Source organism: Macaca fascicularis, chromosome 19 (assembly GCF_037993035.2).
Source record: "Macaca fascicularis isolate 582-1 chromosome 19, T2T-MFA8v1.1".
Taxonomy (NCBI): domain Eukaryota; kingdom Metazoa; phylum Chordata; class Mammalia; order Primates; family Cercopithecidae; genus Macaca; species Macaca fascicularis.
Genome location: NC_088393.1, coordinates 8,417,975 through 8,443,844, shown reverse-complemented (window position 1 = coordinate 8,443,844; position 25,870 = coordinate 8,417,975). Strand labels below are relative to the sequence as shown.

Below are 25,870 nucleotides of genomic sequence, written 5' to 3'. Positions count from 1 at the left end.
GTGTTTGAGCTGAGTCTTGGCAGGGACCTAGCAGGCAGGGTGCTTTCGCCCCCGGGAAGGACACGGTGGAGCCAGCCAGTGGGGTTGAGCTGGGGCACCTGGGCTTGTAGAACTCAGAAACAGCAAATTCCAACTGGGCACAGTGGCTCATGCCTGTAATCCCAGCACTTTGGGAGGCTGAGGTAGGAGAATCACTTGAGCCCAGGAGTTTGCGACCAGCCTGGGCAATATAGTGAGACCCCATTGCTACCAAAAATGTAAAAAGCTAGCCAGGCGTGGTGGTGCGTGCCTGTGGTCTCAGCTACTCAGGAAGAGAAAGTAGGAGAATCTCTTGAACCTCAGGAGGTTGAGGCTGCAGTGCGTCGTGATTGCATCACTGCACTCCAGCCTGGGAGACAGAATGAGACTCCGTCTCTAAAAACATATGGACACTTTTGTGGTATAGCTTTATTTAGTAGCAACGGGTGCTGGGCACAGGAATTTTTTTGTTTGTTTTCTGGGATTGCCCAGGCTGGAGTGCAATGGCACCATCTCAGCTCACTGCAACCTTCGCCTTCCAGGTTCAAGCGATTCTCCTGCCTCAGCCTCCTGAGTAACTGGGATTACAGGCACCCCCCACCACTTCTGGCTAATGTTTGTACTTTTTGGTAGAGACGGGGTTTCACCGTGTTGGCCAGGCTGGTCTCAAATTCCTGACCTCAGGTGATCCACTCACCTCAGCCTCTCAAAGTGCTGGGATGACAGGCGTGACACGCCCGGCCGGACACAGTTCTTAGTGTCTTGTGTGCGTATTGACACATCTAATTTTCACCACCATCCTAGGAATTTGATGCTTTGGTGATCATGGCTGCCTTATGTGAAGCACAGAGAGGTTAAGTGACTTGCCAAAGGTCACACAGCACTTCAACGGCAGAGCCAGGAATTTGAACCCAGGTAGCGTGGTTGAAGCATCTGCAGCCCTAGTCACTATGCCACCTAACCTTCTATATACTAAGACCCCTTGGCACGTTGCCTACCCTCCTCATCCTTCCCAAAATGTGTCCCCAGATCCTTAACCCCTTCCCCACACTCAACTGGGAAACTCCAAATCTCCACTTCTGAGTGGCCCGCCTCCCATGTCTCTCACTCCAGAAGATGCCTACCTGTGCCCCTACAACCCACCTCCCAACCAGGAGGGGGCTGGGCTGGGCCGGGCCATCCACTAGGGCTGGATGTCCCCACCGTGTCAGGGAGGGGCCTGGCTGGAATGTCCCCTGGACCCTGCACTCCAGAACAGCTGGGACCATGCTGCCTTGTCGGTCACCCTGGACCAAGTGGCCCTTGGTGCATGCTTGTTGAGTGAATGACTGGCTCTGGTGGTCTGGGGCTGTTCACTTTGGGTACCAAAATGTCCCCTCCACCTTGATCTGGGGTAATGGCCAAGGACGGAGATGGTAAAGAAGGGAGGGAGGGCCTGGGTGCGGTGGCTCACGCCTGTAATCCCAACACTTTGGGAGGCCGAGGTGGGCAGATCACTTGAGACCAGGAGTTCAAGACCAGCCTGGTCAACTTGGTGAAACCCCATCTCTGCTACAAATACAAAAAATTAGCGGGGTGTGGTGGTGCGCACCTGTAATCCCAGGTACTTGGGAGGCTGAGGCAGGAGAATCGCTTGAATCTGGGAGGCAGAGGTTACAGTGACCTGAGATCACACCACTGCATTCCAGCCTGGATGACACCGCAAGACTCTGTCTCAAAAAAAGGAAGGGAAAGAGTTGGCCGGTGAGCATTGGAGAGGTCGCTGGGGGCTGCTGGGTGGACATTAGGGACAGCATTTGAGGCCAAGCCAGGGTGGGGGATTTGTCATGGGAGCAGGCAGGGTTGAGGACCCTAAGGGGGTCTGCCGTGGTGGCCAGGTAGGAGTGAGGGCCCTGGAGGGTCTGTTTTGGGGGGCAAGACAGGAGGTGGAGCCCGAAGGAGGGCTGTCATGGGGGCAGGATAGGAGTGGGGAGGCCATGGCGGAGGCTGTTCCAGGGACAAGGCAAACCAGGCAGGGGGAACCCTAAGAGGGGGATGTCACCAGGCCCAGGGGGAAAAGGGAGTGGCCAGAGGCAGCAGCTATGGAGATGGGGAGAAGCAGGTTATTTTTTTGAGAAGAGCCAGGCCCTGGTGCTGGGTGAGTGGTGGGGTGGAGGATTGGGAAGTGCTTGGACAAGGCCTGGGCCTGGGCCGGGGTGTCTGGGTGGATGGACGGACTGTCCCAGCAATGGGGACACAGGAGGAGGGGGAGGAGGAGGAAGCTTGGGAATAAGTCCAGCTGGGCCATGTTGTGAGGACACGGGATAAAGTCTATTTCCAGGATGGGGCTGGAATGGAGTTTGGTGTTTCTTTTCTGTTTTTCTTTCTTTCTTTCTTTCTTTTTTTTTTTTTTTTTTTTTTTTGAGACAGAGTTTAGCTCTTGTTGCCCAGGCTGGAGTGCAATGGCGTGATCTTGGTTCACTGCAACCTCTGCCTCCTGGGTTCAAGTGATTCTCCTGCCTCAACCTCCCAAATAGCTAGGATTTCAGGTGCCCACCACCATGCCTGGCTAATTTTTTTTTCTTTTTTTTTGTATTTTCAGTAGAGACAGAGTTTCACCGTGTTGGCCAGGCTGGTCTTGAACTTCTGACCTCAGGTGATCCACCTGCCTCGGCCTCCCAAAGTGCTGGGATTACAGGCGTGAGCCACCGCGCCCAGCCCCTTCCTTCCCTTTCCTTCCTTTCTTTCTTTCTTTCTTTCTTTTTTTATTTCTTTTTTCCTTTCTTTTCCTTTTTTCCTTTCCTTTTCTTTTTTTCTTTCTTTTTTCCTTTCTTTTCTTTCCTTCCTTTCTTTCCTTTTCCCTTCCTTTCCTTCTCTCTCTCTCTCTCTTTCTCTCTTTCTTTCATCTCACTATGTTGCCCGGGCGGATCTTGAACTCCTGGACTCAAGTGATCCACTCACCTCAGCCTCCCCAGTAGCTGGGACCACAGGCACGCACCACCATGCCCTGCTAATTTTTATAGTTTTTGTAGAGCCCACGGCTTGCTATGTTGTCCAGGCTGGTCTTCAACTCCCAGGCTCAAGTGATCCTCCCACCTCTGCCTCCCAAAGTGCTGGGATTACAGATGTGAGCCACCATGCCCAGCCAAAATTGTCCATATTTGACCTGAATATTATCTCATGTATCTTTCTTTTTCCCCCTTCTCTCCTTCCCTCCTGCTCCTCCTTCTCCCTCTCCTTCCTTCTGTCTTTTTCTTCCCTTCCTCTGCCTCTCTCTCCTCTTCCCTTTTTTCTTACTGGGACTTGGGACTTGGGACTTTCTTACTCAAACTTGGGACATTTGACCCGGGAGCCTATTTGCTCAATCATCAAGAGACATAATCTCATGGTGGGGTGTCTACTGGTAAGTGTTGGCTGCCAGGATCCCAACTCCAGGCCGTCCTTCTAACCCAAGAGGTCCTGCCTCTGCCTAGAGCCTTCCATGGCTCCCCAGGGTCCTCTGTGATCGGCCATAGTGGCATAATGATTCCGTGTGCAATAACCCTGGTTCAAATCTTGACGCCAGCGCTCACCTCCTTCAGCCCTGTGGGAACTTGCTGCTTAACAGCTCTGGTTTTCACCCGATTCTCTTACCTGAGAAATGGAGATAATAATAACACGGACTTCACCGGGGTGTGGGGAGCGCTAGGAGAAGCCATGCGTGTAATGTTATCCGGGCGGCAAGCTTATATTTAGGTCTATGAAAATAGAAGCTGTCAGTGGCTCTACTTTCAGAAGAAAGTGTCTTTCTTCCTGCTTAAACCTCTGTCCCTGACGGTCCCTGCCAGTCTCTCTGGTCGACCCCAACACACTAGGAGGACAGACACAGACTCCAGACTCCACTAAGTGAGTACGTATCTGTGTGTGTCGGGGGTTGGCCGTGGGAAGTGGAGATCGAAGCGCCCTTGGAAAAAATGACCTTCGGCTGAGCCTCAAGGGATGAGCAGGAGGAGGTCACAGCCAGAGAAGGGAGGTGGTGGGCGGTGAGAGTGGGGGTGGGGGCCGCATTGTGGACAGAATCTCGAGGCATTCAGGTCCCTGATTTGGGGAAGTGAAAACAGGCCATCTGGTCTGAGATGAGCTTGGTGAGTGTGCTGGGCCGATCATAGAGGGCCCTGGGGAGCCATGGAAGGCTCTAGGCAGAGGCAGGAGCTCTGGGGTTAGAAGGACAGTCTGGAGTTGGGATCCTGCCAACCGGCACTTACCAGTAGACACCCCACCATGAGATTGTGTCTGCAGATGATTGAGCAAATAGGCTCCCAGGTCAAGTGTCCCGGGTTTGAGTCTCAGTCCCACCACTGCGTGATGGGGATAAACGGCTTACCATCTTGGTACCTCTGTTCCATTGACAGAGGCCCCACAGAATGAGGACACTCCCCCAGCATCCTGCCAGTAGATTTACTGAGCACCTACTGTGTGCTGGTGCTTTGAATAGTCCCAATTTACAGATAAGCAAACTGAGCTGCTCGTCCAGGGAGAAGCCAGGACTCGGGCTCAGGTCTGTCCGGCTGCCTCCGTGGACACTTCCAGTCCCAGAATGGTGACACCTCTGGGCTCCTCTCACAATGTCAAAAGGGCCAGCTTGAGCTGCGGCTAATCAGAGCCTGGCCGCCCCACACGCCACCTCCCTGAGGCTCCGAGAGAAGGGACTTGCCTACAGTCAAGCAGCGAAAGAAGGTAGCCGGTGACCTCCAGGCCTGAAAGACCCCAAGTTCCATGCTCCTCAGCACATAATAGATGCTTTAAAGTCCGAGGACTTGGTCAGGTGCAGTGACTTAAGCCTGTAATCCCAGCACTTTGGGAGGCTGAAGCGGGTGGATCACCTGAGGTCAGGAGTTCGAGACCAGCCTGATCAATATGGCGAAACCCTGTCTCTACTAAAATACAAAAATTAGCCAGGTGTGGTGGTGGGCATCTGTAATCCTAGCTGCTTTGGAGGCTAAGACAGGATAATTGCTTGAACCCGGGAGGTGGAAGTTGCAGTAAGCCAAGATGGTGCCACTGCACTCCAGCCTGGGCAACAGAGTGAGACTCCATCTCAAAAAATTAAAAAAATAGGCCATGCACAGTGGCTTACACCTGTAATCCCAGCACTTTGGGAGGCTGAGGTGGGTGGATCACGAGGTCAGGAGTTTGAAACCAGCCTGGCCAACATAGTGAAACCCCGTCTCTACTAAAAATACAAAAATTAGCCTGGCATGGTGGCACGCGCCTGTAATCCCAGCTACTCGGGAAGTTGAGGCGGGAGAATTGCTCAAACTCAGGAGGCAGAGGTTGCAGTGAGCCGAGATCGTGCCCCTGCACTCCAGCCTGGGCAACAGAGTGAGACTCCATTTCAAAAAAAAATAAAATAAAATAAATAAATAAATAAATAAATAAATAAATAAATAAAGTCAGAGCACTTTACAGATGCCCTGGGGACACCGGCAGAGGAGAAGGCTGAGGCCTGGGTTATGGGCTCTTAGCATTTCCCAGTGGGATGTGGCACAGAGCAGATGCTTCATAAACATTTAGAATCTGAAGACCCACTGCGCACAGTCCTGCACCAAAAGCCTCAGGTATGCTGTGATCTCATTGGATCCTATCCTGGCCTCATGATTTGGGTGCTGTCATCAGCTCATTTTCCAGAAGGGAAAACTGAGGCTGAATCCTCGGCTGAGGGCGCACAGGCAAGGCAATTACAACAAAAGCTGGTGATATTTTTAGCACAGATCACCAACCCACAGTATAGGTGTTCTCAGTATCATCATTTTACGAATGAGGAAAGAAGTTTCCAGGTTAATTAAGCCATTTGTCAAGATCTCATGGGTGCACCTGCTGTGTAGCTCAAGTGTGATGAGCTCTGGGGGTGCCCCACTTCTGATCTCAGGCTGCTGTCTCTCCACACCAGCTGTGTCTCCCCACTAACCACGCTAGTGAGTCCAGATTGTAGACTAACCAAAATCAGCAGATAGTCACTGAGTACCCCCAAGTCCCAGACGCTACCCTGCGCTGGTAACTAGGGTTTGACGCCTCACCCTAACCATCATTAAAACCCAGACCCCAGCCAGAGCTGTGATTGTGCCCGCTGAGTGGACTGCGTTGTCAGGGAGTGAGCACCCCATCTTCGGGAGAATCCAAGCAGGACCGCCATGGAGGAAGGTCAATATTCAGGTAGGAGGACTCTCTGGTTCTAACACTGGCAGAAGCAATGACCCTTACCTACTGCCTTTCACCCAGGAGAGAAGGGGGGCTCCCCAGTCCCTCTCTGGGAAAGAGGTGAATTTCGAAGAAAGGGACTGGTATGAGTAAGGAGGTGAGGCTGGACCGACTTTCCTGGCACAGAGCCAGGAAGGAGTGGAAAATTGAGGGCCCCTCCTTTTTCTGACTCAACACCCTCCTAACAAAAACAGAAAAACAAAGATAAAAAGAACAAACGGCTCCAGCTAGCGAGCTGGGAGCCCAATAGAGTCAGAGGCCAAATAGAACAGGAACTTGAAACAAGTAGAATTTAGCATAATGAATCCTCCAAGCCAGGGTGAGTGCAGAGGGCCAGGGGCTTAGGGTGGGACATCCAGAGAGACCTTTGGGTGGGGCCTGGGAGAGCTTTGGAGGTCTGGATGTTGGATGACACCTGGGAAAGCGGCTGGGGAGTGGCTCTGATGTTGGGGAAGAACTGGGACTCAGTGTCCTGGGTTTAGGGAAGGGACTCTGGGTTGGGGACAGGTGCAGAGGTATAAGGGTGGGCTCTGGGGGTCAGAGGGGAAGGAAAAAGCAGGACCTGGTCTTCTGGAAGTGAGGCTGGGGGCCTGGCATTGGTTGTGGGGGCTGAGGGAGTCTTAGCTCTTGGTCCCAGATCTGTCTCTATGGACAGTGACCCAGATCGAAGTCAGGTAAGGAAGCTGCACAAATGGAGCTGGGGTCCACTGAGACCCTCTGCTTCAGTGTGGGCTCTGGACAGGCTCCCAGGTTGTCGGGGGCTCTGGGTAATGGGGAGACGGACAGGGCCAGTGTCCAGCTTCGCCCTGCACCCATAGTCAGTCCCTCCACCCCCGGCAGAGATCGAGGAGCTTCCCAGGAAGCGGTGTTGCAGGCGCGGGACTCAGATCGTGCTGCTGGGGCTGCTGACCGCTGCTCTGTGGGCCGGGCTGCTGACTCTCCTTCTCCTGTGGCGTGAGGACATCCCCAGCCCCATGTGGTCCCCCCAACTCATGGGGCTCGTCTGTGTTCCCTCCCACACCCCCATCTCAGAGCCTGGGGAGCCCAACACACCTCTGAAAGCCCAATTTTCCCATCCTTCCTCCCACCTGGACACTGCCAGCCCTTTCCCATGACCCCTCCAAAGCCCGTCACCCCCCACCCAGCATCCCTGTCCTCCATCCTTTCATCACCTCCATGGCTTATACCCAAGACCTCCTTCCCCAGCTGGGAGATGGGGTGCAGGCAGGTGGGGGTACTGACAATCCCCACTCTCCACTCCTCTTCTCTCCCCCTCCCCAGACTGGGACACCACACAGCATCTAAAACAGCTGGAAGAGAGGGCTGCCCAGAACGGTATGAAGGGGTCAAGGTGGAGGTGGGTGGGGGAGAGGGTTAGGACGCCCAGCTCTCATCCCGCTCCTCTCTGAGCCTCAGTGTCCCCTCACTAAGGAACTGAGGGTCAGCCTAAGTTGCTCCCTGTCCTAAGGAAGGCGGGGAACCAGGGAAGCTTGGAAAAGTGCCTGATAGCATCTTAATACAGATGCTCTTCTGCTTGCAATGGGGTTATGTCCCCATAAGCCCATAGTACGTTAAAAATAGTGTAAGTTAAAACTGCGTGGCTGGCTGAAGGCTTTGGCTCCCCACCACTGCCCAGCATTGCAAGAGAAGTAAGGTTTCCTCTAAATGCATATTGGTTTCAGACCATTGTAAAGTCGAGCCATTGTAACTCGAGCTATTGTAAGTTGAGCCATTGTAAGTCGGGCAGCCTTAAGCATCTGTAGCATAAGGAGTTTGTAACTGCTTTGTGCCTCCATTTCCTCATCTGTAAAATGGGCATAATTTTAGTGCCATGAGACAGAAACAGGCTCTAAGATTTGTGGAGTGTTCTGATAGTTGCCTACTGCTTTTATAGTTAATCCTGGGTGAGGGAAAGGTACACAGGTTCATTATATTCTTGCACATACCTTCCTGAGTACACTCCTCCTGTCCCAGTAAATGAACAAACAGCAACAGCAGCTGTTGTGACTATGTGAGAGGGTCCCTGAGCCTGGGGCATGGCGGGGTCCAAGGACCTGCCTTTGAGGTTCCTGGGATATTTCTTCTCTCCCGCCGCTCCAGTCTCTCAAGTTTCCAAGAACTTGGAAAGACAGCACGGTGACCAGATGGCGCAGAAATCCCAGTGTGAGTGACCCCTGGAGTGGGGGTTGCAGGGGGAAAAGCGAGGGGGTCTTGGATGACTTCCTGGACCCAGAGCGTTAAGACTCACTGTACCCCACCCCCAACGCCCGGGAACTGCAAACTGAGCAGGCGGCTCTAAGAACCCAGGCAGAGGCCAGGGGATGGGTGGGGGTAGATGGGGGAGACAGTGAGGACCTGCTGACCACGAAGGTCCCTCCCCTGCAAATAGCCACTCAGATTTGGCAGGACCTGGAGGAACTTCGAGCTGAACAACAGAGATTGAAATCTCAGGGTGAGAGACTGGGCTCGGGGGTATGGAACCAGATTGAGTGGGAAGGAGGGAGTGTCTCAGAGCCTTGGGGAACCGTGAGGCTGGGGGGCCAGGCTTGGCGGGTGCCGTCGGCCTGTACACATCCTCCCTGAGACCAGCCCTGCGCTCCTACGCACAACAGACTCGGAGCTGTCCTGGAACCTGAACGGGCTTCAAGCAGATCTGAGCAGCTTCAAGTCCCAGGGTGAGGCTTGGGAGGGGATGGGGCAGTGGGGGAGGGAACGGACAAGGAGGGGGCCTGCCAGTCGGTCTCTGAGCACCGCCCCCTGTCGAATCCCCAAGAATTGAACGAGAGGAACACAGCTTCAGATTTGCTGGAAAGACTCCGAGAGGAGGTGACGAAGCTACGGATGGAGCTGCAGGTGTCCAATGGTGAGTGTGTGAGTCTCGGCTCAGGATGGCGCGTGACCGCACCAGGGGCTCGGGTGTGTTGGCAAACGTGAATGACGGCACGCGTGTGTGACGTGAGGCAGCATGTCTATACATTTGTGTGACCCAAGTGTCATCAGGGGGACACAAAGCACGGGGAAGGGAGTGTGCTTGCATGCGAGGCAGAAGTGTGCGTGACGACAGAAATAGGACTAAGTTTCCGATGGGGCAGGACACATGGGGCATACATAAAACACCCCTTATTTTATTTTTTAAGAGAAGGGTTCTTGGCTGGGCGCGGTGGCTCACGCCTGTAATCCCAGCACTTTGGGAGGCCGAGGTGGATGGATCACGTGAGGTCAGGAGCTCGAGACCAGCCTGAACAACATGGTGAAACCCCGTCTCTACTAAAAATACAAAAATTAAGCCGGGCACGGTGGCTCACGCCTGTAATCCCAGTACTTTGGGAGGCTGAGGCGGGTGGATCACGAGGTCAGGAGGTCAGGCTAACATGGTGAAACCCCATCTCTACTAAAAATACAAAAAAAAAAAAAAAAAAAAAAAATAGCCGGACGTAGTGGTGGGCGCCTGTAGTCCCAGCTGCCTGGGAGGCTGAGGCAGGAGAATGGCGTGAACCCGGGAGGCTGAGCTTGCAGTGAGCTGAGATTGCGCCACTGCACTCCAACCTGGGAGACAGAGCGAGACTCCGTCTCAAAAAAAACCAAACAACAACAACAATAACAACAACAAAAATACAAACATAAGCTGGGCGCGGTGGCTAATGCCTATAATCCCAGCACTTGGGAGGTCAAGGCAGGTGGATTATTTGAGGTCAGGAGTTCGAGACCAGTCTGACCAACGTGATGAAACCCCCATCTCTAATAAAACTACAAAAATTAGCTGGGTGTAGTGGTACACGCCTGTAGTCTCACTACTCAGGAGGCTGAGACAGGAGAATTGCTTGAACCCGGGAGGTGGAGACTGCAGTGAGCCGAGATCGCGCCACTGCACTCCAGGATGGCAACAGAGCGAGACTCCATCTCAATAAAAATTTTTTAAAAATTAGCCGGGCGTGGTGGCAGACATTCGTAATCACAGCTACTTGGGAGGCTGAGGCACAAGAATCACTTGAACCCGGGAGGCGGAGGTTGCAGTGAGCCGAGATCATGCTCTCTTTGCACCACTGCACTCCAGCCTGAGCAACAAAATGAGACTCTGTCTCAAAAAAAAAAAAAAAAAAGAGGTGGAGTCTTGCTCTTTTGCCCAGGCTGAAATGCAGTGGTGCAATCTTCGCTTACTGCAGCCTCCAACTCCTGGGCTCAAGCGATCCTCCCACCTCAGCTTCCGGAGTAGCTGAGACTACAAGCGTGTGCCACCACGCCAGGCTAATTTTTTTATTTTCCTGTAGCCACGGGGTCTCCCTATGTTACCCAGGTTGGTCTTGAACTCCTGGACTCCAGCGATCCATCTGCCTCAGTCTCCCAAAGTGCTAGGCTTATAGGCATGAGTCATTGCACCTGGCCCTAGCTAAGTTTTTTTATTTTTTGTAGCAACAGGATCTTGCTATGTTGCCCAGGCTGTTCCTGAACTCCTGGGCTCCAGCAATCCTCTTGCCTCCGCCTCCCAAAATGCTGAGATTACAGGCATGAGCCATCTTACCTGGCAAGAATGCCCTTTCTGATTCCAACTGAGTCCGTTCACAGATTTGGAGGCTCCTACAATTTTTTTTCTCTTCTGGGTTAAAGCAGTCCAGTGTTGACCCTAGCTGGGATCTCCCTGCTGTTGTCCTCTGCCTGATGTGCCCCAGTGAGGAGTCATTAGTAGGATTCCCACGCACACGGCCCTCCTGGTAGACTGTCTGACCAGGTCAGGGAGCCGGACAGGGGTACTGTCTGCCGTGATGGGACAATGGAGATGGTGACCTCTTTCCCAGGGGTGGCAGTAATGGAGGCAGTGTTGACCCCAGGAGACCAGCAGGCTGCAGAGAGAGCAGACATTCAGTCACTGTACCCTTAAGGCGGGGTAGGGACCAGGTGCACTGGCTCACGCCTGTCATCCCAGCACTTTGGGAGGCCGAGGCAGGAGGATCACCTGAGTCCAGGAGTTTGAGACCAGCCTAGGCAACACAGCCAGATCCTGCCCGAACAAAAAAATGAAAAAATTAGCCAGATGTGGTGATGTGCACCTGTAGTCTCATCTACTCGGGAGGCTGAGGTGGGAGGATCACTTGAGCCCAGGAGTTTGAGGCTGCGGTGAGCTAGGATTGAGCCCCTGCGCTCCAGCCTGGGCAACAGAGTAGGACCTTGCCTCTGAAGAAAAAAAATGTTAGTGCGGGGTAGGAACCGGGGTTTTACAGCCCTGCCATTCACCCAACCAATGCCCCCACCCTTGATTTTTGGTCTTTGACCTCTGGGAAGCCCCAGCTGTCCTAACTGGGGCAGAGAAGGGGAAATTTCTGTGCTTGGTGTGACGGAGTCCCGTCCCCTGGGATGTGAGGTCGCTTTGGGAATCCCAGCCAGAAACCTCAGTGTGGTCCCTCAGGGAGAGGCATAGGGGAAGAGTACTCTGGACCACAACTACTTCTGACAGGTCACCTCCTAATTCTTCCGCAGTCCCTGAAGTTTCCCCTAAATCCAGCCCCACAGCCTGGGATCTGAGCCTGGCTCTGAGGTTGTCTCTGGGTGACTGTGTAACAACCAACCAAGACACTTTCCCCTGAAGTTTCCTTTAAGGGCTCAGAAATGTCCTCTTCCTGGTTTGGGGGGTTTGGGTTTTTCTTGTTGTTGTTGTTGTTGTTGTTGTAGTTTTGAGACAGGGCCTGGTTCTCTCACCAAGGCTGGAGTGCAGTGGGACAATCATGGCTCACTATGGCCTCAAACTCCTGGGGTCAAGTGATCCTCTCATCTTGGCCTCCCAAATCACTGGGATTACAAGTACGAGCCCCTGCACCTGGCCACCTCTTCCTGTTTTAACGCCGCACCCAGAGGACTGAGCACTGGTTACCACTGCATGGGTGAGAAACAATCCGACTCAAGCTACTGCAGACCCTAAGCCCCTTAGAAGAATCTGACCACGAGAGGGTGGGCGCAGTGGCTCACGCCTGTAATCCCAGCATTTTGGGAGGCCGAGGCAGGAGGATCACTTGAGCCCAGGAGTTTGAGACTGGCCTGGGTAACGTGATAAGACCCTGCCCCTTAAAGAAAAAAAAAAATCTGTAGTCAGGCGCGGTGGCTCACGCCTGTAATCCCAGCACTTTGTGAGGCCGAGGCAGGTGGATCACCTGAGGTCAGGAGTTCGAGACCAGCCTGACCAACATGGTGAAACCCCGTCTCTACTAAAAATACAAAACTTAGCCGAGCATGGTGGTGGACGCCTGTAGTCCCAACTACTCAGGAGGCTGAGGCAGGAGAATCGCTTGAACCCAGGAGGCGGAGGTTGCAGTGAGCTGAGATAGCACCACTGCACTCCAGCCTGGGAGACAGAGCAAGACTCTGTCTCGAAACAAAACAAAACACATCTGACCACGTGTAGTGGAACCCTCCCTGCACATCACTATAGGAAAACCGACTTTCTTAAAGTGGATTTTTGCTGTGTTGCCCAGGCTAGTCTCAAACTCCTGGGCTCAAGCGATCCTCCTGCCTCAGCCTCCCAAGTAGCTGGGATTACAGGTGCACACCACTGCTGAAAATCTATTTTGAAGCAAGAAAGATTTGATCCAGTAAGAGTGGGTTTAACCTCCTACCTGGGAGGTGATAGCAACAATGTCTGGGAGTCTCCTTGGGGTGGAGGGAAGGGGAGAAAGAGACCATATTGAGGGATTGTGGGATCTAGTCTTACAATCCCATTGGCTCTTCTGACCAAAGCCTCCCACTGGAAGAAAATCATTTCAATTTCCCAGACATTGACTAGGAGTGCTGGTTTGGGGGGTCCTGCCAGGGATGATGACCAGGGCAGTTGGTGGGGATGGTGCTTGGGGAAAGTAATCGCTGGTGGACTTGGCCACAGCACTGGTTTTGCTGTTAGTGCTGGTGATGAAGACATGGTTGGTGTGGTTGGTAAAGATGGTGTCGGCTGTGGTGTGGGTGGTGGAGATAAGTCACTGCTGGTGGTGGGTGCCTCTGGTAATGATATCAGTGATTAAGGTGTTGCTGACCTTGGAAGCGTCTGTTGGTGGTTGAAGTGCTGCTGGCCATGAAGTGTCTGTCATGATGTGGTTGGTGGCTGAGGCACTGTTTGTTGGCCATGAGGTGTTTGTGCTGATGATGGTGGTTGAAGTGTTGTTGGATATGAATGTGTTTGTGGTGACAGCGATGGTGGCTGACTTGCTGCTGACCATGGTGCTGGTGATTGAAGTACTGCTGGCCATGGATGTATTGATGGTAATGGTGTCAGCAGTTGAAGCACTGCTGGTCAAGAGTGTATTTATAATGATGGTGTTGGTGGTTGAACTGCTTCTGGCCATGAGGTGTTTGTGGTGACTTTGGCATCAGCTGAGGTGTTGCTAACCATGAGGTGTTAATGGTGATAATGTTAGTGATTGGCGTTCTGCTGGCTGTAAGGTGTTTGTGGTGACAGTGTTAGTGGTTTACGTGTTGTTGGATATGAATGCATTCATGGCAATAATGTTGGTAGTTGATGTGTTGTTGGACATGAATGTGTTTGTGATGATGATGTTGGCAGTTGATGTGTTGATGGATGTGAATATGTTCGTGGTGCTGGTGTTGGTAGTTGATGTCTTGATGGACATGAATGTGTTCGTGGCACTGGTGTTGATAGTTGATGTGCTGATGGATGTGAATGTGTTCGCGGCGATGGTGTTGGTAGCTGATGTGTTGATGGACATGAATGTGTTCATGGTGTTGGTGTTGGTATCTGATGTGTTGATGGACGTGAAGGTGTTCGTGGCGCTGGTGTTGGTAGTTGATGTGCTGACGGACATGAATGTGTTCATGGCGATGGTGTTGGTAGCTGATGTGTTAATGGACGTGAATGTGTTTGTGGTGATGGTGTTGGTAGTTGATGTGTTGATGGACGTGAATGCATTTGTGGTGATAGTGCTGGTGGTTGAGGTGCTTCTAGTTGTGAGGTATTTGTGGTGACAGTGTTTGCGGTTGCAGTGTTGCTGGCTGTGGAACTGGTGATGTGGTCATGGTGTTGGTGACTGGGGTGTTGCTGGCTATGGGTGTATTTATGGTGATGATAATAGTTGTTGAGGAGGTGTTTGTGGAGATGATGTTGGTGACTGATGCTCAGCTGGCTGTGAGGCATTTGTGATGATGGTGTTGGTGGCATTTTTGACCATGTGCTATTTGTGGTGCTGGTGTTGGTGGTTGAAGTGCTGCTGGCATGAGGCGTTTGAGGTGATGAGGGTGGTCAAAGTGCTGTTGGCAATGGTGCTTGTGGCTGAGGTGCTGCTGGTTGTGGAACTGGTGACGTGGTGGTAATGTTGGGGATCGAAGTATTGCTAGCCATGGATGGATTTATGGTGATGTTGGTGGCAGTTGAGGCACTTCTAACTATGAGGTGTTGATGGCGATGGTGTTAGTGATTGCTGCTCTGCTCACTGTGAAGTATTTGTGGTGATGGGATTTGTGGCTGAGGTGCTGCTGACTGTGGAGCTGGTGATGTGGTCATGGCGTTGGTGATTGAAGAGTTCCCAAGCCATGCTGGATTTAAGGTGATGAGAATGACAATTGAAGGGCTTCTGGCCATGGTGGTGCTTGTGGCGATGGTGGTTGAAGTGTTGTTGGACATGAATGCGTTTCTGGTCATGGTGTTGATGGTTCAAGGGTTTCTAGCTGTGAGGTGTCTGTGGTGATGACGGTGGTTGAACTATTGTTGGATATGAATGTGTTTCTGGTCATGGTGTTGATGGTTCAAGGGCTTCTAGCTGTGAGGTGTCTGTGGTGATGACGGTCGTTGAACTATTGTTGGATATGAATGTGTTTATGGTCATCATGTTGATGGTTCAAGGGTTTCTAGCTGTGAGGTGTCTGTGGTGATGATGGTGGTTGAAATATTATTGGACCAGGCGCGATGGCTCAAGCCTGTAATCCCAGCACTTTGGGAGGCTGAGGCAGGCAGATCACCTGAGGTCAGGAGTTCGAGACCAGCCTGACCAACATAGTGAAACCCCGCCTCTACCAAAATTACAAAAATTAGCAGGGCATGGTGGTGGGCACCTGTAATCCCAGGTACTCAGGATACTGAGGCAGGAGAACCGCTTGAACCCGGGAGGCAGAGCTTGCAGTGAGCCAAGATCATGCCACTGCACTCCAGCCTTGGCGACAGAGCGAGACTCTGTCTCAAAAAAAAAAAAAAAGAAAGAAAAGAAAGAAAAATAAATATTATTGGACATGAGTGTGTTTGTGGCCTTGGTGTTGATGGTGAGGGGCCTCTAGTTGTGAGGTGTCTGTGGTGATAACGGTGGTTGAAGTGTTGCTGGACGTGAATGCGTTTGTGGTGATGGTGCTGGTGGTTGAGGAACCTCTAGCTGGGAGGTGTCTGTGGTGATGATGGTGGTTGAAGTGTTGTTGGATGAGAGTGTGTTTGTGGCATGGTGTGGTGTTGACCATGTTGGACCTGAATTTGTGGTGACGGCATTGGTGCTTGTGTTGCTTCTGGCCATGAGGTGTTTGTGGAGATGCTGACGGTGGTTGAGGTGTTGATGGTCGACGCCGTGCTCTGCTAACCGTGAAGGTGTTTGTGGCCACAGTGGCTGAGGTGCTTCTGCTATGGAACTGGTCGGCATCACAGCTCCAGCAAAGAACACAACCCAGGAGGCCGTCTGTTAGGCCCTGGGGTGTGTCTGCTTTTAGCCGGGACCCCAGGAGTGGCCCTAGGAGAGGCACCGCCACCTACTCTGCCCAGGGTGCCCATGGCACCTCCCTTGGCACCACCCCTGAGCCTTTTCTCCACCCCAGGCTTTGTGTGCAACACGTGCCCTGAAAAGTGGATCAATTTCCAACGGAAGTGCTACTACTTCGGCAAGGGCACCAAGCAGTGGCTCCACGCCCGGTACGCCTGTGAGGACATGGAAGGGCAGCTGGTCAGCATCCACAGCCCGGAGGAGCAGGTGGGCCCAGGCTCTGCAGAGGTGGTGGGCAGCACGGCGAAGGTGGGGGGACCCCTGCCCTACTCTACCCAACCTCTCGAAGTGGGCTGGAAGGCCCCGGGCACATGTCTCCAGTCCTCCAGCCCTGTCCTGCCCCCCAGGACTTCCTGACCAAGCATGCCAGCCACACCATCTCCTGGATTGGCCTTCGGAACTTGAACCTGAAGGGGGAGTTTATCTGGGTGGACGGGAGCCCCGTGGACTACAGGTGAGGAGGGGGCCTCTGGGATCCAGGGGAGGAGGCAGAAATACTGTGGAGGGAGGAGCTCCCTGAATAAACTGCACCGGGAAACGGGTGAGGACTCAGAGAGAAGGGTCTCTAGGGTGCAGGGCAGGAGGATGCCAGTGGGGGTGGGGGGACCTGGCCAAGGCTTCTCTGACCTGGAGGAGGAGATATAGAGGAAGGGGCACGGATTAGAAGGGTGAGTCTTGGCCAGGCAGGGTGGCTCTTGCCTGTATGGGAGGCCGAGGTGGGTGGATCACCTGCCAGGAGTTCAAGACCAGCCTGGTCAACATGGCGAAACTCCTCTCTACTAAAAATACAAAAATTAGCCAGACATGGTGGCGGGCGCCTGTAATCCCAGCTATTTGGGAGGCTGAGGCAGGAGAATCACTTGAACCCAGGAGGTGGAGGTTGCAGTGAGCCAAGATCACGCACTGCACTCCAGCCTGGGCGATAGAGTGATTCTGTCTAAACAACAACAACAAAAATAAATAAATAAAATAAGGGTGAGTCTTGGGCTGCAGGGTATGGGGCACCAAAATGAAGTACAGGTCCCCAGGCACAGACTCAGGATGGGGGAACTTGGGGTCAGAAGGGAGGGTGCAGACTCAGAGGGCTGTGTCCAGGCTGCTGGGAACTGGGCCCCTTCTCCCTGCCCCATTCCCTGACCCCAAAGCCTTTTGCTCCAGCAACTGGGCTCCAGGGGAGCCCGCCAGCCAGAGTCACGGCAAGGACTGCGTGATGATGCGGGGCTCCAGCCACTGGAACAACGCCTTCTGCGACCGTAAGCTGGGCTCCTGGGTGTGCGACAGGCTGGCCACGTGTGCGCCGCCAGCCAATGAAGGTTCCGCAGAGTCCCTGGGACCTGAATCAAGACCGGGCCCTGACGGCCGCCTGTCCGCCCCCTCTGCCCCTCTCCACTCTTGAGCATGGACACAGCCAGGCCTAGAGCGAGACCCTGAAGACCCCCAACCCCGGCCTAAATGCCTCTTTGTGGCTGAAAGATCCCCGTGACATTTTCTGCCACCCAAACGGAGGCAGCTGATACATCTCCGGCTCCTCTGCAGCCCCTGCCTTCCCAGGAATGTCCCCCAACAGCATCCTCTCCACATGGGAGTGCCCCCAAACACCACCCTCTCCAGATGCAGCCCCATGTCCTCAGCACCCCAGGACCTCAGTACCCCACCTCAGGTGGGGAGTCCTCCTGTCCAGCCTGCATCAATAAAATGGGGCAATGATGGCCCCCACATTTGTCTCCTTCTTGGAGGCCTGGCTGGGTCTGGTCTCTGGGTATGGCATGTGGCACTCAACCCCCCAACCCTATGGCCAGAGCCGCCCCCATCACCCCCACTCTATTGTAAACACATTTGGACCTGGTCTCCCTCCCCAGCCTGGGGCAGGGCTGTGGCTCAAGATACTGAGTGGATCTGAGGCCCCCACACAAGACACAAGACACACTTGGGGAGGGGACTCTCTGTATCCTTTATCTCTGGCAGGGTCAGCGGCCCTCCAGGGCCCGGTCTCGAGCGATGACCGCCTCCTCGAACTTGATCATGAGCGTGGTGCCCTTGTGCCAGTGCGCTGTGACCTTGGCAGGGAAGCCGCTGTGTGTGAGCACCGCCTCCACGATGCCCGCTGTGAAGCTGGCGCAGTTGAGCGTGCTGTTCTCCTTGGGCACGGAGATGTAGGTGTTGATGAGCGGCTCGCGCTCGATGATATAGAAGGTACGCGCGTCATCGTTGGCCTGCTCCAGCTTGTCCGCCTCCTTGCCGAAGAGCGCCTTCCACACTGCACCTTTGACGAAGAGCAACGCGCCCAGCACCTTGGTCTCACGCCGGGCACCCTTTTCGCGCGCCACCAGCGCATCCAGCACGCGCGCGCCCACCTGGCGGCCCAGCGCGGCCAGGCGCGCCTGCAGCTCCGCCACGGAGAAGACGCGGCTCTGGCAGTGCTGCACCAGCTCAGAGAACAGCAGTGCGAAGGCGCTCAGGCTCACCTCCGTGCGTGGCCGCGCCAGCGCGCGCTCCAGCAGCGCCGACTTCCCGCGCGTAAAGCGCGCCTCCATGCCGCCGCCGCCGCCCTGCTGGGAGACCAAGAAGCGCGGGTGTCAGGGGCAACTGAGAAGGGGACTAGGCAGGGAGGGAAGGAAGGAGAACCACGAGGGGCCCTGGGACACCCTCGCCCCATGCCACCTTTGTGTGCTCCAGTGCCGACTTCCCACGTGCAAAGAGATGCGCGTAAAACACGCCTCGATTACATGTAACCAAGATAAATCAGGGAAGTGGGGAGGCTTACACCCTCGGCAGGCAGCAAGCCAGCAGGAGTAGGGACAAGGTGGAAGGAGAGACACGAAGGGGAACAGAAGAGGGCGCCGGAAACCACCCAACTCTAGGGCACGCAGACTGTTCAATTGCGAAAAGCGCCTTCCTGCCCGCTCCGCCACCTATGGGAGTAACTAGAAAACTAGTGTATGGGGGGAGGGGCGTCAGATCTAGGGCAGGGAGATGACAGAGATGAGTTACCAAGAGGGGATATGGGCAGTCGCCCCTGCCCCGTCATGCGCTCCAGCACTGAGGACCCTCGGGAACTTTCCTGCCCGCCCCCTGCGGAAAGCCAGAGTAAAGGGGGTGGAGGGTGGCAGTGGGATAGGAGCGTGTCAAGACCAAAGGCCATGAGGGTTGGGGGCTTGAACAGGTGAGATCCGTGGGGCCAGGCAGGAGGAGCGGGGAACCCCCAACCCCAAGCCCTCAGGCAGCTCCGATGTGTCACGCAGGAACCCTTCGTCCTTTGAGACGCGGATGGGCCTGGATTCTGAAGGCTGGGAGGAGGGGCCCAGAGGTGTTGGGAGCCTCCCACCCCCCCCCCCCCCGTGCTCTCCAGAGAGGAAGCTGGATGCTGAGCAACAGTGGTCCTCCCATCAGCTGTCGGTACAGGGAGAGGGAGATGGGGTAGGCGGCTCCCGGAGAGAAATGGGGTGGGGGGCGGGCGCCGAGACGGGTTCGGAGAGGCAGCTGAGAACATGCTGCCACCATGCATGAGATGGTCTGTGGATGCTGAGCCGACCCCAACGAGGTCTGCGTGGGAGGTGGGAGAACTAGCTGGGAGGGGAGGGAGGTCCCAGGGGCTCCGGGTCGCCCCAGCCCCAGCATACAGATCCGTTCGTGGCGAGGGCCGTGGGCGCGCGAGATGAGAAGGGGATCGCTAAGACCCCACCACCGGGCTGCGATGCGGGCTGAAGTGAGCTGAACCGCCGCAGGGACAGGGCCCCGCGACTCTCGCTCCGTACCTCTACAATGGGGAGAAACCCACCCTCCTCGCAGCCTCCTGAAGGGGGCGGAAGCGAGCGGACCCGGGATCGCGGACGTCGAGACCCCAGCCCGGGACCCACAGGCCCGCGGGGAAGGGGTCGGGAGCGCACCAGGCCCGGCGCGGGCAAGGGGGGAAGGCAGGGTCTCACCAGGAACGGCAGCCTTCGGCTGGGCAGCGCTGCTTTACGGCGCCGTAAAAGGCGCTGCGTGCGCAGGCGCGCAACGGGCCAGGCGTGTGGGCGGGGCGCGTGCAGCGGTGCCCGAGAGCGGCCGCACGGGGGCGCGCGAGTCCGTGGAGCCGGACCCCGGGACTTGGCCCGCGGCTGTGATCGCTGCTCTGCGCGTGGTCAGGGTCTCGCTAACTCTTGGTGGCCCACGCTGGAGGGGACGCTTGCAGGCCTAGTCACCTGCTCAGGGCACGCGTATAACAATGGGCCCATGTATACCCTTGCACGTGGACACACCTGTTCACGTTTCCAGACACTCCTATGCCCTTGGGGATGGGTTCAATCGTCTTAAGTGTATCCATGTGGCCGGGCTCGGTGGCTCCTGCCTGTAACCCCAGCATTTTTGGAGACGGAGGTGGGAGAATCACTTAGGGCCAGGAGTTTGAGACCAATCTGGCCAACATTGCGAGACCCCCACCTCTTTAAAAAAAAAAAATTAGCCAGGTGTGGTGGTGTGAACCTGTAATCCCAGCTACTCGGGAGGCTGAGGCAGGAGGATCGCCTCAGCCCAGGAGGTCGAGGCTGCAATGAGTCATGATCGTACCACTGCCCTCCAGCATGGGTGACAGAGGAAGACCCTGTCTCAAAAAACAACAAAAAAAAATAAGTGCATGCATGAGCGGTGGACATAGTACATTAGAGTCATGTACACTCATGGATGCATGCTCAGTGGCATAGATACACTCACGGGCACGATTACACACATGGGTACACGCTTGGGGTTTGTATATATCCGTGGGCCCAGGTACACTCAGGGAGATGTTGTACGCTCAGGGGCACCCACTTTGGGACACAGGGAATGAGTTACTCATTCACAGACACACAGGTACTCACGCAGGGCACTCAGTCTCACCCACCCTTGTGCCCCGGGGTCATTGTCACGTGCAGACTCTCCCTCTCCCCAGGTCCCAAAGCCCCTCTAGTTGCCCCAATAACAGGTCCCATAGCGACGCTGTTTTCCCTTGACTTTATTTATCTTCATGAGTCACAAAATGTGAGTGCAGAGATAAATGACTGTCTGTGTGCATGTGCCCTGAGCACACAGGGTGACATAACTTGGCACACTTATAATGACACAGCCGTTCACCCAGGCACAGTGACAGGGCACACACGGTGACACCCACATGTGCATAGATACATCTCCCCCACCATGACATGTGTAGACACAAAACACGCCACAGTACACTCGGGTACGTTTACACAAACAGGGAGACAGGCCCGTGCAATGCATGTCACCAACACCCACACTCAGAGTGACACCTGGAGGTCCTCAGACACAGCCACCCACCGTGACATGCTGAGACTCACATATGTCACGTGACACAGATGTGCACGCCACACTCACTGTGACTCTCAGTTCTATTCATTCATCACCTTTCTGGGGGATACACTGAAATGTCCACCCTTTGCAAAATGCACACACATGCACACACACACCGCACACACACACGCGCACACACACCACGCACACACACACACACGCAGGTGTACACACACACGAGCAGCTCCGACACCCTCATTCACCATGACTCGAGATTTTCTATATGTGGGACGAGGGGCAGGTTCACACTAGGCTGGAGGGGGGTCATTTCCTGTCTTCATTAGCAGATGCAGCCCCGTCTTCCAAGTTTTAGCTTTGGCTGCCACAATGTTCTCCCATTTATTGAGGTGGGGACTCTGGGGATGGGGAGAGACCCACAGTGAGGCAGATCCCGCCCCTGGGAGAAGAACTGGGGCTAAATCCAAAGCCCCACCCACCCTCCTCCACCTCCCCTCGGGGCGCCAACTTACGTGGCTTTGTCTGCAGCAACTCCAAGATTTTCTGTACCTTTATGTTAATGTTTCTTATGTCTGGGGGCGGGGAGGGTTGGGCGGGAACAGATACGTCAAGCTGCCGTGGAGCCTCAGACAAAGCCCCCACCTTCCGTGGAAGCCCCTCCCTGCCCCACACCCACCCTGGGGTACAGCAGAGCCCGTGGATTTGGGGTTCCCAGGAGCCTTTAAATACCTACAGAGCGACCCAGAGGGTAACACCCATTACCCCTCCACAACTTGAGCTTTGGGAGGGTAGGACGCCGGCTATCTCCTTCCCTGAATTCCCTGCCCCCAGCTCAGTGCCAGGCATTGGTGACAAATTTCCCCCACAGAAGGCAAGACTACACAGGCACCTGCTAATTGCATCTCTAATTTCTCCACCTTGCTCCTCACTGTGGTGATGTTCCCCTGAACAGATTTCCAGACTCCTTTCTGTCTCTCTTCGCATGCTTGCATGGAGTTTGAGACTGAGGGCATGAAACAGGGGTGTCTGTGCATCCATCCCTCTCCAGATCCCTACCATGACCCCATGGGTCTCCCTCAGACCCTCTGCTCACCGTTCCAAAGCTCCGTTTTAAAGCCCAGCAGCTGCTTGGACATCTCAGCATCTGTTTAGGAGGGGCAGGAAAATCCTTGAAGCACCCAGGGAGAGAGAGAGAGAGGGACAAGGGAGAAAGTCTAGGGCCCCCCAGCACCCTCCTCCCAAGAAGTACTCACTCTTCATCATGATGAAGGCCGACAGGATGATGCAGACGACAAAGGCCAGGGCCAGGAGGATGTACAGGCTCAGGATGGCTCTGTACAACCAGCGGGGGACCTGGGTGGAGTCTGAGGGTGGCCTGCCCTGGGCTGGGACTGGAGCAGAGAGGCGGCAAAGTGACCTTGAGGGGCCAGCACCACCACTCAAACCATCCTCACTGTCTCTAACACCATGGATACCTCGCTCCTCCCAAAACCATCAGCAGCTGTGGTCATGCAGCTTACCGTCACTGTCAACAACACTGCCGCCAGCAGCCACCCTCAGCGATCTAACACCGTCACCATCACAGACCCCCTCACCAGCATTCCCCAACATTGCCATCATCAACAGACCTCATTATCACATCAACAGCTGTCACCTCTTCCTTCCCCATTGCCTCCTCCCGTCCACGCAGCCTCGGGGGCCCTGCAGTTGCCTGCCCACCTGCCCCTTCCCAAAGTGATGGGATGTGAGCAGGTGAGTGTCTGCTCACCTTGACTCGTGGGTCGTGTCTGCTCACCTTGACTCGTGGGTCGTGAATGACCACCCTTCGCATGGTCCTGGTTTCTGAAGGCCAAGGTGATATTCTCATAGTCTGGGTCATGGGCACCTGTGTGGAGGGCAGTGGGAGGGTTTGGAGACCTGCTCAGAGCTCTGTGGTGTAGCGAGGGGACTCGGGATCTTGTTTTACCCAACCCTTTGCACTCGATAAATTATAGGGGGTGAAAGATAAGGAGTGAGAAGCTAAAATCTGCTTTTTGGTTAAGCAGAGCGGGTGTGTGAGGGTTTGAGTGATTACAGCACACATAAACACACACACACACACACACACACACACCTTGGAAGGGAAGGAGCCCCCGGCCCCCACCTTTAACCCCTTACCTCTCCCATCTGAACCTCTCCTTCTTTTTTTATTTTTATTTTTTTACACACAGCGTTTCCCTATGTTGCCCAGGCCAGTCTCCACCAACTGGGCTCACGCAATCCTCCCGCCTCAGCCTCCCAAAGTGCTGGGATTACAGACGTGAGCAACGGCCCCCGGCCCCCGCACCTCTCCTTCTTAACCCCTCCCTTCCACCTCAAGGTCCCTAACCTTGATTCTTGGCTGAGATCCCCCGTTTCTTGTCCTTGAAGGCTGGTGCTTGCATCTTGACTTCCTGGTGCTTGTAGATTTCCTCCACTTCCATGGTCCCCAGCCCACAAATTTGTCCATACACGTCCCCACCCACCGGAAGGTGTCAAGGCAGATGAGGAAATCTGGAGGTGGGGGGAGGGAAGAGTGGGAGCAGCCTCCTCTTTTCAGGGATCCACGACTCTCCCACCCTGGGGCACCCTCATCCTTGCCCTGATCAAGAGGGTCTTTGGAGCCTAGAAGTCTCAGGAAGAAAAACCTCTAGACCGGGAGATGGAATTTGACACTCGGAAATGTTACAGGAAGCTGTGTGTCTCTGTGTGTGTCTGTGTCTACCTGGATGGGCTTCACCCTCCTACTTCCTCTCTGTCTCAAAAGAGAAGCTGTGACACCTCAGTGTCCCCACTTTTCGGGTAAGAGCAACCAGGCTTGGAGACAGGACCCCTGGGTCCCCCCACACCTTCCTCCCCCAGCCTCAGCTCCACCCCTCAGCTCCACCCCCAAGAAGTTCTACTTCTACAAGTCCCCGTGGAGGAAAAGCACAGATGTGAGGCAACGGGACCTAACCACTGGAACACCACACCCACATCTGGGACTGAGGACAGACCCACATCCTTCCCTCCCTCCCAAAATCTCCTGCTTTTATACAACCCTGGAGGAGGCCGGGCACGGTGGCTCACGCCTGTAATCCCAGCACTTTGGGAGGCTGAGGTGGGTGGATCAACTGAGGTCAGGAGTTCGAATCCAGCCTGGCCAACATGGTGAAATCCCGTCTCTACTAAAAATAAAAAAATTAGCTGGGTGTGATGGTGGACACCTGTAATCCCAGCTACTCAGGAGGCTGAGGCAGAAGAATCGCTTGAACCCAGGAGGCGGAGGCTGCAGTGAGCCGAGATCACACCATTGCACTCCAGCCTCGGTGACAAGAACGAAACTCTGTCTCAAAAAAAAATAAAAAAATAAAAAACCTGGAAGAACAGTTTCCTTTGCACCTGGAAACTCCAGGTTTCTCATTCTCACCTATCCATCTGCTCATCTACCCAGATACTCTCTCTCTCTCTCTCTCTCTCTCTCTCTCTCTCTCTCTCTGTCTCACACACACACATACACAGGTCTGCACACGGACACACATCACAAAATCATTTGCGTATTATTTGCATTGTGATACTCAGAAAAATAGACACAGGCATGCGTTCACATGCCCATCTCAGCTCACTGCAACCTCCGCCTCCCAGGTTCAAGTCATTCTCCTGCCTCAGCCTCCCAAGTAGCTGGGATTACAGGCATGCACCACCACGCCCGGCTAATTTTGTATTTTCAGTAGAGACGGGGTTTCACCATGTTGGTCAGGCTGGTCTCGAACTCCTGACCTCACGTGATCCACCCGCCTCGGCCTCCCAAAGTGCTGGGATTACAGGTATAAGCCACCATGCCCGGTCTAATTTTTCTTATTTTTTGAAGAGATGAGGGTCTCACTATGTTGTCCAGGCTGGTCTTGATCTCCTGGGTTCAACTGATCCTCCAGCCTTGGTCTCCCAAAGTGCAGGGATTACAGGCATACATTTTTGTTTTTATTTTTTTCTGGCCAGGTGCGGTGGCTCATGCCTGTAATCTCAGCAGTTTGGGAGGTCGAGATGGGTGGATCACTTGAGGTCAGGAGTTCGAGACCAGCCTGGCCAACATGGTGAAACCCTGTCTCTACTAAAAATACAAAAACCAAAAAAAATTAGCTGGGTGTAGTGATGGGCACCTGTAATCCCAGCTGCTCGCGAGGCTGAGGCACGAGAGTCTCTTGCACCCGGGAGGCAGAGGTTGCAGTGAGCTGAGATCATGCCATTGCACTCCAGCCTGGGCAACAAAGGAAGACTCTGTCTAAAATAAATAAATAAAAATAAAAATTTCTAGCAGCCACATTAAAAGGCTAAAAAGAGTTCAACTAAAATAATGTCAATATTTGAAAAAATGCTAATACTATTTTTATTAACATAATATACCCAAACTATGATCATTTCAGCATGTAGGTAATATTTTTAAATGATTAATGAGCTAATTTGCATTCCTTTTTTGGCATGAAGCCTTCGAAATCAAATGTGTATAGAGTGAGCACCTCAATTTAGACTAGCTACCTTTCGAGTGCTCAAGGTTGCTGATGGACGATGCTGGTCTTGAGAAATTTAGTTTTCTCCCTTTTAGGTTAAAAAAAAAAATGGCTGGGGGC

General features: G+C 54.2%; 3 protein-coding genes and 1 long non-coding RNA gene across 15 annotated transcripts in view; 1 reads left to right on the top strand and 3 right to left on the bottom strand.

Annotated features, from left to right (window-relative positions):
• LOC135968366 (uncharacterized) overlaps positions 1 to 25,870 on the bottom strand; it is a 68,204-nt gene that overhangs the window by 23,453 nt on the left and 18,881 nt on the right. The window lies entirely within an intron of this gene.
• FCER2 (Fc epsilon receptor II) lies at positions 3,752 to 17,691 on the top strand. 6 transcript variants are annotated; one of them, XM_045379298.3, is made up of 11 exons: positions 3,752 to 3,882; positions 6,076 to 6,189; positions 7,075 to 7,188; positions 7,516 to 7,569; positions 8,335 to 8,397; positions 8,624 to 8,686; positions 8,847 to 8,909; positions 9,008 to 9,097; positions 16,018 to 16,169; positions 16,310 to 16,416; positions 17,121 to 17,691. In XM_045379298.3, exons 2-11 carry the CDS (start codon positions 6,168 to 6,170, stop codon positions 17,356 to 17,358), a joined length of 966 nt encoding a protein of 321 aa, XP_045235233.1. In that variant the 5' UTR covers positions 3,752 to 3,882; positions 6,076 to 6,167; the 3' UTR covers positions 17,359 to 17,691. The 6 variants fall into 6 exon arrangements, with proteins under 6 accessions (XP_045235233.1, XP_045235232.1, XP_065392223.1 ...); XM_045379297.3 differs by having other exon boundaries at positions 3,752 to 3,886; XM_045379299.3 differs by lacking the exon at positions 3,752 to 3,882 and adding an exon at positions 5,485 to 5,594.
• On the bottom strand, positions 17,895 to 19,926 carry TRAPPC5 (trafficking protein particle complex subunit 5). 6 transcript variants are annotated; one of them, XM_074025631.1, is made up of 3 exons: positions 19,741 to 19,926; positions 18,954 to 19,034; positions 17,895 to 18,514 (listed from the first exon to the last, which is right to left on the bottom strand). In XM_074025631.1, exon 3 carries the CDS (start codon positions 18,494 to 18,496, stop codon positions 17,930 to 17,932), a length of 567 nt encoding a protein of 188 aa, XP_073881732.1. In that variant the 5' UTR covers positions 18,497 to 18,514; positions 18,954 to 19,034; positions 19,741 to 19,926; the 3' UTR covers positions 17,895 to 17,929. The 6 variants fall into 6 exon arrangements, with proteins under 6 accessions (XP_073881732.1, XP_073881729.1, XP_073881731.1 ...); XM_074025628.1 differs by lacking the exon at positions 18,954 to 19,034 and having other exon boundaries at positions 19,718 to 19,926; XM_074025630.1 differs by lacking the exon at positions 18,954 to 19,034 and having other exon boundaries at positions 17,895 to 18,511; positions 19,718 to 19,926.
• MCEMP1 (mast cell expressed membrane protein 1) lies at positions 20,920 to 23,699 on the bottom strand. Of its 2 annotated transcripts, none has more exons than XM_005587773.5 (7): positions 23,614 to 23,699; positions 23,014 to 23,130; positions 22,499 to 22,636; positions 22,339 to 22,389; positions 22,135 to 22,248; positions 21,758 to 21,817; positions 20,920 to 21,643 (listed from the first exon to the last, which is right to left on the bottom strand). In XM_005587773.5, exons 1-7 carry the CDS (start codon positions 23,666 to 23,668, stop codon positions 21,627 to 21,629), a joined length of 552 nt encoding a protein of 183 aa, XP_005587830.3. In that variant the 5' UTR covers positions 23,669 to 23,699; the 3' UTR covers positions 20,920 to 21,626. The 2 variants fall into 2 exon arrangements, with proteins under 2 accessions (XP_005587830.3, XP_005587831.3); XM_005587774.5 differs by having other exon boundaries at positions 23,041 to 23,130.